Source organism: Felis catus, chromosome D1 (genome assembly GCF_018350175.1).
Source record: "Felis catus isolate Fca126 chromosome D1, F.catus_Fca126_mat1.0, whole genome shotgun sequence".
Lineage (NCBI taxonomy): Eukaryota > Metazoa > Chordata > Mammalia > Carnivora > Felidae > Felis > Felis catus.
In genome coordinates this window covers 103,759,584-103,774,295 of record NC_058377.1, presented here as the reverse complement: position 1 = coordinate 103,774,295, position 14,712 = coordinate 103,759,584, and the positions used below count along the sequence as shown (strand labels likewise).

General features: G+C 40.5%; 2 protein-coding genes across 2 annotated transcripts in view; one reads left to right on the top strand and one right to left on the bottom strand.

Moving 5' to 3' along the window:
• LOC101098988 (olfactory receptor 5A1) overlaps positions 1-2,746 on the bottom strand; it is a 3,549-nt gene extending 803 nt beyond the window's left edge. The window contains exon 1 of the mRNA XM_045039344.1: positions 1-2,746. This exon is cut by the window's left edge and continues 803 nt beyond it. Coding sequence (XP_044895279.1) covers positions 1,507-2,619 — 1,113 coding nt within the window. The 5' untranslated portion in view covers positions 2,620-2,746 and the 3' untranslated portion in view covers positions 1-1,506.
• Positions 2,747-11,624: 8,878 nt separating this feature from the next.
• Positions 11,625-13,190, top strand: LOC102899304 (voltage-dependent anion-selective channel protein 1-like). The gene is given in 2 exon segments (XM_045039343.1): positions 11,625-11,860; positions 11,863-13,190. Coding segments are annotated over 2 exon segments (858 nt in total). The 5' UTR covers positions 11,625-11,640; the 3' UTR covers positions 12,501-13,190.
• The last annotated feature ends 1,522 nt before the right edge of the window (positions 13,191-14,712 follow it).

The following is a 14,712-nucleotide window of genomic DNA, read 5'->3' as shown; positions in this document are numbered from 1 at the left end:
CATTATCCTCAGCCAGCTGGGGAAGCACAAAACTAGAGCTGTCCAGGGTGTAGCAACCATCAGTAGAAATGATCTCCAGACTTTCCAATACAATGATGTCATATGGGTTCTAATATTCATAAAGGTAACTGATAAAGGAACTTCAGGAAAAGTTACCCATTGGGTAATACCATTGGGTGTTATTTCTATGGGTCATTTTAAGTTTGCTTGACCTTGGGTGGGAATGAATTTAGGAGACTGGAGAAACCAGGAGACCTAACACAGATATCTTTCTTCCCCATGCATTCTTTACACTCTTCCAGGTACAAAGGAAATAATTAATCCACTTACATGAACAACAAAATCAAATTAAATCTTTCTGTATATCCACTAGACCTGCACGAATGGAAAGTCAGTGTGTTGGGAAGGGAACAGAGCCACAGAACAATGAGAGAGGGATTTGCCAGGAGAAATGGTTGTGCTGATCAAGGCCACTGTAAGTACCTTCCATAAAGGAGTAATGACCTGGAGGTGAGAGCCTGGGGTATACCTTCCTGAGATGATAGCAAATAATACTCACTGTGGGTCTGCAAGGGCTAATCTATACAGGGAAAGAAGCAAGGATCTTATAGGAGCAATGGGTTCAAATAGAAGAGAGCAAGAAGAACTCAGAATATGGTGAGAAAAGGAGACCATACTATGAAATGGAGTCAGGTGCTGAACAGGATGACGTGGTAGAAATCTAGAAGATACTGACCAACTAGGTGGTTTCGGTGATTGAGACTGGGAAGAAGAGCACTGATGTGATTCCGTTGAGTTCAGAATTTCTAGGCCCCAATGTAGTGGAGATAGAGAAAAATGGCGGCAAAGGGTAATGTCCTTCAGTGTTAGCAAATTATTGAGTAGCTGTAATGGCAATCCAACAGGGAGGTCTTGGAAGAGTGTTTAATGGAGTAGGTATCTTATTCTTCTCATTCACCTCAACCATATATAGTGTATCTTTTTGGGTTCTGCCATATGCTAGTAACAAGAGTCATACACTTGTACAACTTCAAGGTTGTTTGTTGTTGAATGTGGAAGGTAGCATTTGGGCAGAGCACTGGCTCTGGAGTTCAGAAAACCTGGGTCTGAATGGGTTCAACCTTTTCCTGTATGGTCCTGGGCAAGTCAGTCTTCCTTGCTGGGACTCTGTCTCCTCATTTATAACATGGGGATGGTGCTATGTGCGTCATTATTTAATTAAATAACGTTTGTGCCTGGTACTCATTAAGCACCCAATAAAAGGTGGTTGTTGTAATACCAATTGGGTATCCTGGGGTGATGTTTTTGCTGAAGTAATCTCTTCCTCCTTTTGACTATCCATGGTGGGTCAGTAGGCAGATGGCCATGAGGAATGGTGAGAGAAATCTGGTGGGAGGAGCCTCCATTTTCAAATATGCACACAAGATGTCTCCCTTGTCAATGTCAGAGGTGGAGGTAGATGCCAGAGATCATTTGTCTCTGGAGAAATATATTTTCAATCGTGAACTAGGAAAACAGTTTTTTCTTCTCCAACACCTTCCATAGGGCATCTTTGATCTCTCTGTTCCTCAAACTGTAAATAAGAGGGTTCAGCATGGGGATCACCAGTGAATAGAACACAGACACTACCTTGTCCCTGCCAAGCGAGTAGCTGGAGCTGGGTCTCAGGTACATGAAAAGGGCCGTCCCAAACAACAGAGTCACCACCATCAAGTGTGAGGCACATGTGCTGAAGGCTTTCTTTCGGCCTTCCACTGAACGGATTTTCAAGACAGCAGTTCCTATGTAACTGTAGGAGATGATGAGGATGAGGAATGATGTCCCCCCAATAGTGACTACCACGAGAAAATTCACCACTTGACTAGGAAAGGTGTCAGAGCAAGAAAGTGCCAGTACTGGAGGGAGGTCACAGAAGAAATGATTGATAATGTTGGGTCCGCAGAAGTGAAGCTGAAATATGGAGCTGGCCTGGATCAGGGAGCTCAGGAAGCCACCAACATATGCCCCAAGCACCATGCGTGTGCAGAGGCCTTGGGACATGATGGCTGTGTACAGCAGGGGATTGGAGATGGCTGCGTATCTGTCGTATGCCATGGCAGTCAGGAGGAAGCACTCAGTGAGACCCATACTGACAAAGAAAAAAAACTGAGCAGCACAGCCCAAGAATGATATGGTCTTTTGCTCCCGGAAGAAATCAGTGAGCATCTTGGGGGCCACTGTAGAAGAGTAGCAGATGTCGATGAAAGACAAGTTGCTGAGGAAGAAGTACATGGGTGTGTGCAGACGGGGGTCACCTCTGATCAAAAAGATGAGGGCCAGGTTCCAGGCCAGTGTCACGAGATAGATACCCAGGAAGGTCACAAAGAGAAGGGTCTGGAGTTCTGGATGGTCTGCAAATCCCAGGAAGATGAACATGGTTACTGAAGAGCTATTCCAGGCCTTAGCTGTGGACATGCTTCTCATGGACCACAAGGAGAAGAGTAGACCTGGCACAATAATGATAATCCAAGGGCAACTGTTGGACTTCATCAAGACAAAAAGCTTCTGCACAGTGAAGGAAACAATCAACAAAACTAAAAGGCAGCCTGCGGGATGGGAGAAGATATTTGCCAATGACATATCTGATAAAGGGTTAGTACCAAACTCTAGAAAGAGCTTACCAAACTTAACACCCCAAAACCAAGTAATCTAGTTAAGAAATGGGTAGAAGACATGAGTCGACATTTTTCCAAAGAAGACAACCAGATGTCTAGTAGACACAAGAAAACATGCTCAACATCACTCATCCTCAGGAAAATACAAATCAAAACCACCCACACCTGTCAGAATGGCTAAAATTAACAACACAGGAAACAACAGATGTTGGGGAGGATTTGGCAAATTGTTTTTTTATTGTTGGTGGGAATGCAAACCAGTGTAGCCACTCTGGAACACAGTATGGAGGTTCCTCAAAAAATTAAAAATAGAACTACCCTACCACCCAGCAATTGCACTACTAAGTATTTACCCACAGGATATACAAATATAGGTTTGAAGGGATATATGCACATCAATGTTTATAGTAGCATTATCAACAATAGCCAAACTATAGAGAGAGCCACATCTTCTTTATCCATTCATCAGTTGCTGGACATTTGGGCTCTCTCTGTAGTTTAGCTATTGTTGATAATGCTACTATAAATATAGTATGCATATATAAATATATATTTATAATATATGTGTATATATGTGTATATATAACGTATAATATGTATGTGTATATACATAATGTATATATATGAATGTATATATAGTATGTATAAATATGGTATGTATATATAAATATATATGTATATATATGATGGAATATTAGTCATCAAAAAGAATGAAATCTTGCCATTTGCAACAATGTGGATGGAGCTAGAGTGTTTTATACTAAGTGAAATAAGTCAGTCAGAGAAAGACAAATACCATATGATTTCATTCATATGTGGAGTTTAGGAGACAAAGCAGATGAACATAGGGGAAGGGAGAGAAAAAGAGAGAGGGGAGCAAACCATCAGTGAGTAACACCAAACAGCTCTGCTGGAGCACTCACCCATTCACATGAGCTCTGCCCTTAGGTAGACACCTGAGGTCTGCAATGTGATTCGAGGTCTTTTGGGGGGCACCTCTTCAGGTTATCAGGAAAAGGAGGGGAGTAAGGTGGTGGTTATAATTCTGGGTAGGCTTCGGGACAAGCCTGGCTCTCATCCTGACTCTGCCACTTGCCAGCTGTGGGATGTTGGGCAACTCATTTAGGCTTTCTGAGTTTCAGTTTCTCCGTTTGTACAATGGGGATAACAGTGACTTCTTCACAGAGTTGTTGAAGGGTTGCTTAAGATAATGTGCACAAGGCTCATGGGTCTTGAGATAAGACTTTGCTTAATTGGGACTGTGATTGCTATCAGCAGTGAATATTCCTCCTCGCCGCCCTTCCTACCCTCTTCCGTGGGCCTCTCGTCTGCGTTTGGCTCCGGCGACTCCGTTCTGCTAATCCTCTGGCGGTTTTCTGGGTTATTTAGGCAGGTGTAGGTGGAATCTAAGTGATCAGCAGGACGTGCGGTGAGCCCAGCGTCCTCCTAAGCCGCCATCTTGCAAACCTCCCAGCAGCAGTGAATATTCCTTAAAGAATTCTTTAAGGAACTGGGTCTTATTTGGAAACTCTTCCCCTTATGTGGGGGAAATGTGCTTACCTTACTGAATTGAGGAGTCCACTGATGGGACATGTAGGTTTGTAACAAGTGTTTAGGAGAGGGGTTGAAGAATTTAATGATCTAGGGGTTGATAGGTCAACTGCAAGTCTGTTTGAATGTTGCCTTCAGTGGGGAGAACTTCCACATTTAAGAATGAAATTTACCATTCCCAGAAACAGAAAGTGAATCTGGACAAATTGAACAAGAGAAAAAGCATACCCAGAGTTTCACTCTTGCCCATGGATGCCCTGAATCTTACTCTAGAACATTAAACAGAAGGTATTTAAGGGCTCTTGGGAGCACTTTATGCCACTGAACTCTGCTCATGAGGATTTTCTTCTTTTTTTCACAGAGAAAGAAAATCTTCACTCACAGCAAACTTGCAGGGCTCATTTTGGTCTGAGTCTAGACTCCCTACTATCCTATGATATAAGTATAAACAATAGCAGCTGGAAAAGGAGAGTTTGGGAGGCTCAGTGACCTCACTGCATTCACAGATGCTGAACTGCATCTTTGTGAATAACACTAGTCTTTGAGGCCATTGTGAAGATACGATAAGCCAGCAAAATCAGGCACCTAGAATAGTACCTTGCACACAGAAGACACTCAGGAATTGATGGGAACTGATAAAGTTGATTTACAACTCAGCTCATCTTTTATCAAATATCTGCAAGACAGTACTAAGTCTGCTTAGTCCGAGCTTAACAGAATAGTGGGTGATGGAATTAAAAAATGGTGTAATGACAAGAGTTTCGGCCAAACTGGGGAGTAGGTGTGGATCATCTGATCTGCCCATTATTCCTGCCCTCGGCTCTGTCCTCCACTTCATGATGCCTCCTCCTCTCACTGCTGCAGGAGCCCAATCCCTCAAGATCTTCTTCCAGGTCTGTCCTACAGATGTACAAATTGTCCTACAATGTACAAATAGTTGATGGAAATGAAAGAGTCCCTCTTGACATAAGGTGAGCATTCAAAAAGCACCAAAGCTTGACTCCAAGAATGAAGATTCAGATGGTAAAATTCAGGCCACCAGTTAGAAAAGAGAGAGAAGGTTTTAGAGGTGAGAGGTCTCTGTGGTGTTTGGAAAATCTGCTATGTAAAGTCTGCCCCAATCACAGCCCTTCCAAATTGATTTTCAAACCACTTATTAATAACTGGATCTCTGTTTGAGGGCATAACAATTCCTTCAAAATTTCATTTCCTCTTAATTTCTCTTTCTAGTTGCAAGGGCTCAAACATAGTCCAGGAAGCCCACCAAAGCAGGGGTAAGGTAAGATTGTGGCTGAATTGGGGAAAAGACAGAATTGAGAGTACATGGAGAAAAACTAAAATCCAAGGAACTTAGTCATCTGTATAGTCTTGTAGATCTAAAGTGCTCTATAAAGCAAGAAGACAAAACAATAAAAGATGAATGACTGAACTCACCCTCTTCCTCTCGTCTGTCTGTCCTTTAGCTGATACCCGTCTTGAGTTTTGTGTTGAAAGGAGTCTAATCATGCTTCAGTAACTGCTTTCAATCCCCAAAGTGCTAATGAGCTGGGAGAGAAAGTTTGGAGCTGGTTTGTTCAGGGGAGATAAAAATATCCACTTGATGCATAGAATGTGTGTTAGTGAGCAGAAAAGTAGGAGAGAAAAATATACAGAGAGAAGAGAGAGATATAATCTTTAAGAAGTTCCTCTGGTATCTGCTAATATCTGCAGTTGGGGTCATGTTGAAAATGTTTCACAGCTGGGATTGGAAATGAACTTGAGAGAGATTTTTTCCTCTCTCCTGGAGATATTTCATTACATTTGCCCTTGAGGGTCTTTTTTGAAAGAGAAAGAAATGTATCACCCAAACCTCAAAGATCTGTAGTTAATTGATCTCTGGGGTGGTATGGAGAACACATACTCAAATAAATGCTCCGAACGCAATGTTATTAAACTCCATCCCAGTGGCCATCTCTTCTGATCCCCCAGGGCTAGTCAAAATCTCTTCTGGTGGTACATGATGAATGAACTCAGGATAGCAGAAGAACACATAGGACAAGATAAATGCCTACTCTGCAGAAGAAAGTAAAGCTGTATATATATGCAGAAAAGCTAAATGAGTTGCTCAAAATTTTATGGCTAGTAAGAGATTGATCCAATATTTGAACCCATGATTATATGACACCAATGAATGGTACATTCATTTACTTTGGAATGCAATTGCACATAAATGTGTTGAAAGGTCAATTGTAATCTTCCCTTCGTAAATCCATTCTCTTTCCACAGAAACCTACTATCTTTCTGTGAGAGAGACGTTAGATACACGGCTTTTTCCTCTAAAAATTTTAAAATTTACTCTGATATAGCATGATGTAGTATAAGAATGTAAAAATGTTGATTCTATGGAGGGTCATGTACAAATAAAAAATAATTTAAGGCCAGACACTCCACACAAAGGAAATCACTAATTTTTGTGTTTGGAGAGAGGAAGGGAGAAAAGAAAAAGGTTTGATTCACTTGTTTCTTAAACTGAGAATACTGAATTTTGATGAGAATTGAAAGAAGGACATTTGAGTAAGCTCAACTGAAACAGATAATCCTGTACCTCCAAGTGACCCTGAACCTTTCTAGCCATGAGAATAGTCTCTTACTCTGTCTGAAGAGACTAGCCCCTTTGGGCTTGGACAGAAGGATGATTTTTTTAAATTTTTATTTTTTATTTTTTAAAATTTACATCCAAGTTAGTTAGCATATAGTGCAGCAATGATTTCAGGAGTAGATTCCTTAGTGCCCCTAACCCATTTAGCCCATTCCCCCTCCCACAACCCCTCCAGTAACCCTCAGTTTGTTCTCCATATTTATGAGTCTCTTCTGTTTTGTCCCCCTGTGTTTATATTATTTTTGTTTCCCTTCCCTTATGTTAATCTGTTTTGTCTCTTAAAGTCCTTATATGAGTGAAGTCATATGATTTTTGTCTTTCTCTGACTGACTAATTTCACTTAGCATAATACCCTCCAGTTCTATCCACATAGTTGCAAATGACAGGATTTCATTCTTTTTGATTGCTGAGTAATACTCCATTGTATGTATATATACCACATCTTCTTTATCCATTCATCCACCAATGGACATTTGGGCTCTTTCCATACTACGGCTATTGTTGATAGTGCTGCTATAAACATGGCGGTACATGTGTCCCTTCGAAACAGCACACCTGTATCTCATGGATAAATGCCTAGTAGTGCAATTGCTGGGTTGTAGGGTAGTTCTATTTTTAGTTTTTTGAGGAACCACCTGTCAGAATGGCTAACATTAACAACTCAGGTAACAACAGATGTTGGCGAGGAGAAGGATGATTTAAGTGATAGAAAATGTTTTTTTTCCAGATCACCTCTCCTCTCAGGCTGTACCACTGTCCTGAAACCAGATGAGTACACTTTTATTTCTTCCTTTGGGATCTTCCCTTTGAGAATTTCTGAGGGAAATGTAGATCAACGGACATTTAGTCAAAACGTGGAAAACTCATGCTTAAGAAGATGTTGATTCATAGGTGTCTTCAAATACCTTGATAAGTAGAAAACACTTAATGGTTTATTTCCATGAAAATTATTTAAAGTTTAAAAATCAGTGTACAGAAATCAGTTGCATTCTTATACACTAATAATGAAGCAACAGAAAGACAAATAAAGAAACTGATCCCATTCACAATTGCACCAAGAAGCATAAAATACCTAGGAATAAATCTAACCAAAGATGTCAAAGATCTGTATGCTGAAAACTATAGAAAGCTTATGAAGGTAATTGAAGAAGATATAAAGAAATGGAAAAACATTCCATGCTCATGGATTGGAAGAATAAGTATTGTTAAAATGTCAATACTACCCAAAGCTATCTACACATTCAATGTAATCCCAATCAAAATTGCACCAGCATTCTTCTCAAAGCTAGAACAAGCAATCCTAAAATCTGTATGGAACCACAAAAGGCCCTGACTAGCCAAAGTAATTTTGAAGAAGAAGACCAAAGCGGGAGGCATCACAATCCCAGACTTTAGCCTCTACTACAAAGCTGTAATCATCAAGACAGCATGGTATCGGCACAAAAACAGACACACAGGCCAATGGAATAGAATAGAAACCCCAGAACTAGACCCACAAACGTATGGCCAACTAATCTTTGACAAAGCAGGAAAGAATATCCAATGGAAAAAAGACAGTCTCTTTAACAAATGGTGCTGGGAGAACTGGACGGCAACATGCAGAAAGATGAAACTAGACCACTTTCTTACACCATTCACAAAAACAAACTCAGAATGGATAAAGGACCTGAATGTGAGACAGGAAACCATGAAAACCCTAGAGGAGAAAGCAGGAAAAGACCCCTCTGACCTCAGCCGCAGCAATCTCTTACTTGACACATCCCCAAAGGCAAGGGAATTAAAAGCAAAAATGAACTATTGGGACCTCATGAAGATAAAAGGCTTCTGCACAGCAAAGGAAACAACCAACAAAACTAAAAGGCAACCAATGGAATGGGAAAAGATATTTGCAAAGGACATATCGCACAAAGGGCTAGTATCCAAAATCTATAAAGAGCTCACCAAACTCCACACCCAAAAAACAAATAATCCAGTGAAGAAATGGGCAGAACACATGAATAGACACTTCTCTAAAGAAGACATCCAGGTGGCCAACAGGCACATGAAAAGATGCTCAACATCACTCCTCATCAGGGAAATACAAATCAAAACCACACTGATAGAGTCACCTCACGCCAGTCAGAGTGGCTAAAATGAACAAATCAGGAGACTATAGATGCTGGAGAGGATGTGGAGAAATGGGAACCCTCTTGCACTGTTGGTGGGAATGCAAACTGGTGCAGCTGCTCTGGAAAACAGTGTGGGGGTTCCTCAAAAAATTAAAAATAGATCTACCCTATGACCCAGCAATAGCACTGCTAGGAATTTACCAAGGGATACAGGACTGCTGATGCATAGGGGCACTTGTACCCCAATGTTTATAGCAGCACTTTCAACAATAGCCAAGTTATGGAAAGAGCCTAAATGTCCATCAACTGATGAATGGATAAAGAAATTGTGGTTTGTATACACAATGGAATACTACGTGGCAATGAGAAAGAATGAAATATGGCTTTTTGTAGCAATGTGGATGGAACTGGAGAGTGTTATGCTAAGTGAAGTAAGTCATACAGAAAAAGACAGATACCATATGTTTTCACTCTTATGTGGATCCTGAGAAACTTAACATAAGACCATGGGGGAGGGGAAGGAAAAAAAAAAAGAGGTTAGAGAGGGAGAGAGCCAAAGCATAAGAGACTCTTAAAAACTGAGAACAAACTGAGGGTTGATAGGGGGTGGGTGATGGGTATTGAGGAGTCCACCTTTTGGGATGAGCACTGGGTGTTGTATGGAAACCAATTTGACAATAAATCTCATATATTGAAAAAAAAAACTGAGAACAAACTGAGGGTTGATGGGGGTGGGAGGGAGGGGAGGGTGGGTGATGGTATTGAGGAAGGCACCTTTTGGGATGAGCACTGGGTGTTGTATGGGAACCAATTTGACAATAAATTTCATATTAAAAATAGAAATGAAAATGAAAATTAAAATTAAAAAAACTATTTAAAGTTTAAATTTTTTGTTGCAATTTTTACTGTATCAATGGTTAAGGGTATTTTTATCTTATTTAGGATTCAACACTTATAATTTCCTAATGATTCATTTTGAGTTTAAGTCTTACTTAGCAATTCCAAGAGGGTCTAATATGTTCATGTATTTTCCAGAAGTATAATGTCACATCACTCACAAATAGTGTTCATAGTAATACTAAGCTCAAAATAATAAAAAATGACTGATAGTAATAATAGTTTATCAAAAAATTATTGTGCCAAGAATAATTACTAAACATGAAAGTCTTCTAAAAATTATGTCCAAGATGAGGCTCCCAGGTGGCTTAGTTGGTTAAGCATTGGATTCTTTATTTCAGCTTGGGTCATGATCCACGGGGTCATGGGATTGGGCCCGGTGTCAGGTTCCATGCTGAGCATGGAGCCTGCTTGGGATTCTCTCCCACCCTCTCTCTCTGCCCCTCCCCCCTCTAAAAAAACTATGTCCAACTTAGCTGGCATCTTAATTAAAACATGTACAGTAGTTAGTTGGTATTTAATAAAAACATAGTTAGCTGGGAACAATAGTAATATAGATTATCATGAATTTCTAATAAACTGGTATCAGAATTCTATAGCTGGAGGTGTTTCTTCTGAGCCAAATTGATAATTTAGAAATCATTCCATTTGAATAGTTTTTATACAGTGGTTTCTATATAGGGTGCATATATGATCCTGACACAATCATACAATGTTGATACACTTGGTTGAATCTCACAGATGAAGAGGTGATGTGAAATCAGGGGAGGTGCACAAGACCACTCAGATGAAAACAGGCAGGATTAAGACTCATGCCATGTGTTAACACTACCATTTTTAATTAAAAAAATTTTAAATATTTATTCATTTTTGAGAGAGAGAGAGAGAGAGAGAGAGAGAGAGAGAGAAAGTATGAGCAGGGAAGGGGTTGAGACAGGGAGACACAGAATCTAAAGCAGGCTCCAGGCTGTGAGCTGTCAGCACAGAGCTTGATGCGGGGCTCTAACTCACAAACCATGAGATCATGACCTGAGCTGAAGTCTGATGCTTAACAGACTGAGCCACCCAGGCGCCCCCCCCCCCCCATTTTTAATATTTTTTTAACTCAGAATGGCCACTTTTCTAGACTGTTCTTTCATTATGTTATGATGCTTCTTTTAAAGCACTTAAAAATCTGATTGGTTTAAAATGGTACCTTGAATGTGAACTTGTGACTTACCTATTCTCAATTACATCACTCTTGTCTAAATATATTTATTGATTAGTGTTATTTACCATTTTCAATTTGCTTAGAGACTTGCTCCATCTCCTGGTGTGGTTCCTTTCCCAGAATTGAACTGCATGATGGTATTGAGTTAAGGAACTTGAGGGGTATATATAGTACAATGCTTAGAGCATAGTGGGTATATACTGTTTGAGGATAATCAATTACTATTGCAATGCTAGGTTCTCACGTGGATTTTAGTCCCCAAAGGTCACCTCTTAAAACTGACCCTACATGGGGCACCTGGGTGACTCAGTTGGTTAAGAGTCAACTTCGGCTCTGGTCATGATCTTGGGGTTTGTGAGTCTGAGCCCCACCTTGGGCTCTGTGCTGACAGCTCAGATCCTGGAGACTCCCTCTCTCTTTGCCCCTCCTTCAGCTCGCGCTGTGTCTCTCTCTCTTCTCAAAAATTAACATAAAAAAGGTCCCGGGCTCGGGCCCGCTGCTGCTCTCGGTTCCTCGCGCTGCAGCCCCCGCGGTAGCAGCCGCTGAGCCCGCCGCCACCCCCACCCCCACCCCGAGCAGAAGATGGCTGTGCCTCCCACATATGCTGATCTTGGCAAATGTGCCAGGGATGTCTTCACCAAGGGTTATGGATTTGGCTTAATCAAACTCGATTTGAAGACAAAATCTGAGAATGGACTGGAATTTACGAGCTCAGGTTCCGCCAACACTAAGACCACCAAAGTGACGGGCAGTCTGGAAACCAAGTACAGATGGACTGAATATGGTCTGACGTTTACGGAGAAATGAACACTGACGACACACTAGGCACAGAGATTACTGTGGAGGATCAGCTTGCACGTGGACTGAAGCTGACCTTTGATTCATCCTTCTCACCAAACAGGGGGGGGGGGGGGAATGCTAAAATCAAAATCAAGACAGGGTATAAGCGGGAGCACATCAACCTGGGCCGTGACGTGGATTTCGACATCGCCGGCCCTTCAATCCGCGGCGCTCTGGTGCTGGGCTATGAGGGCTGGCTGGCAGGCTACCAGATGAATTTTGAGACTGCAAAGTCTCGAGTGACCCAGAGCAACTTTGCAGTTGGCTACAAGACTGACGAATTCCAGCTCCACACGAACGTAAGCGATGGGACAGAGTTTGGTGGCTCCATTTATCAGAAGGTGAACAAGAAGTTAGAGACCGCCGTTAATCTGGCCTGGACAGCAGGAAATAGTAACACTCGCTTTGGAATAGCGGCCAAGTATCAGATCGATCCTGATGCCTGCTTCTCGGCTAAAGTGAACAACTCCAGCCTGATAGGTTTAGGATACACTCAGACCCTAAAGCCAGGTATCAAACTGATGCTCTCAGCTTTGCTGGATGGCAAGAATGTCAATGCTGGTGGCCACAAGCTTGGTCTAGGACTGGAATTTCAGGCATAAACAAATATTGTACAATTGTTTAATTTTAAACTATTTTGAGCATAGCTACCTTCAGAATTTAGTGTACCTTTTAATGTCAATATGTCTGGGATGTGAGTATTGCTAAATATCACGTTAGACCTCCAGGTTAAAGATGATTCAGCTTTAAGGTGTTACCCTTTCAGAGGTACAGAAGAAACCCAATTCCAAGAAGAGTCCTTTCAGCTGTAGACTTTGGGGGACCTTGGTGGCCCTCTAGAATTGTCAGGTTTCTTTTTTATCTAGAAATGGCTGCAAGCGGAAGCTGAGACTTCGTAGGCACTTTGTAAACTGGTATTGAGTAAATGGATGAAATTATGACTTCCTGAGAATTAACTTTGGTTTCCTACCCTAATGAAGGAGAGACTCACTGATGGTGTGTACAAAATCATCTGAAAGAGACTTTTTTAGACAGATTTCCATGACCTGTTTCCACCCCAAGCCATCACCTCTTTTACACCAAAAGTAGTCTGCAGGGACTGTAGCTGTTTCTTTTGTGCCATTTAGGGTGGAGAAGGTGGATGTGATGAAGCCAATAATTCAGGACTTAATTCCCTCTCATGTTGTGTTTTTTTTGCCCTTGCACCAGAGTATGAAATAGCTTCTAAGAGTCCCAGCTGCAAGCTGGGAAGAGTCTCTGTGACTGTAATCACATGGTGACAACATTCGGAATTTAAACTGGACTTCTGTTATATTCTCGCCACTCAGTTTATTTTTCAGCAGTTTAATGGGTACATTTTAGAGTCTTCCATTTTGTGTGGAATTAGATCCTCCCGTTCAAATGCTGTAATTAACATCACTTAAAGTAAAACTTGAATAAAATATTGAAACCTCAAAAAAAAAAAAAAAAAAAACCCCATAAAAAAACCACCAAAAAACCCCACCAAAAAACCTGATCATACAGTTTAGACATACTTCCACTAGGTGGCAGCAACATTCCACAGGAGGGCCTAAACTAGTAGTCCTCTGTGCAGATGATTTGTTAATATAGTTGAAACCGTGTTAATATAGTTAATGTAGTTGTTAATGTCAGTTGTAATCATGCTGTTTGGGTTCTTAGAGGTCTTCCACTTTAGTATTTTGTTTTAGAGCAAAAAACTGAGGTCCAGAGAGGTTAAGAACCTAATCTCCCACATCGGAATAGGAATTGGAACTCTGGTTCTGTAACTTATGGTTTAGCAGTTTCCTCTTATATATACATTTAAGACCTCTAAAACCTCTAAATTTACTCTCATCTTGTACCTTATCTTTGTTTGGAATATCTTGTGAAAAGATTTTGGATCTATAAAAGGTTGACAGTTTTACTCCTCACCAGTAGTGGAAATACAAACTGAGATAACTTTTCAAACTCCAATTTGAGAACTGAGATTGTGTTTTACTGTCAAAAATACCTCCAGATTTTTCTCTGGGCTTCCTTTGAAACAATTAGAATAACCTCATTAAAGTAGCTGTGCTAAAATGTTAAATAAACATTAAAGCAAATCATATTTTAGGAGAAGCTGTCAGTAAACAAAATCTAAGATGTGTAGAATCCTCGTGAGATAAATTTTGAGTTGACTCTCAAAGAATTGCCTCCTAAAATTTGTAATTCTAAATGAAGTTTATTTTCTTGTATGTGCTATTTGCTTTCATACTTTTTGATATTCACTTAACCTTCTGCTTTACATTCTTAAATTTAATCATACATGAAGTCCAATATTTTAAAGTAAGGGTAATGAGAGTTTATGGTTATAGCCAAGTGAATTTAATAAAACAAATTTCTTCTTTGCTCTTAAATTTCTTATAGAATAGGTTGGCAAATATGTCGAATGTCCCCACTCTACATTCTCCTATCAAATGCAGACATTGCTAATTTAGAATTTGCTCTTATTCTTGAGTTTCTCAGTCTTACTTTGCCAATAATCATTGTCACTATAATCAGAGTTATCATGACAGATGACATCTATAACTATCTTCTATTATTAACTTTTCTAATCCCAAGAAAATGTATTGATCATAATTAGGGATTTATCCTCTAAATTATCCTGGATCTTAATTCAGTACCAAATCACTTTCATAGTTGAGCTTGACTCTCTTAGCCTCAGGCTCTCTTGGGCCAGTATATCCCCAATCCTAGCCTAAAATGCTTCTCTTAATAAAGGACTTCCTTGGGGCACCTGGGTGGCTCTGTCAGTTGAGTGTCTGACTCTTGGTT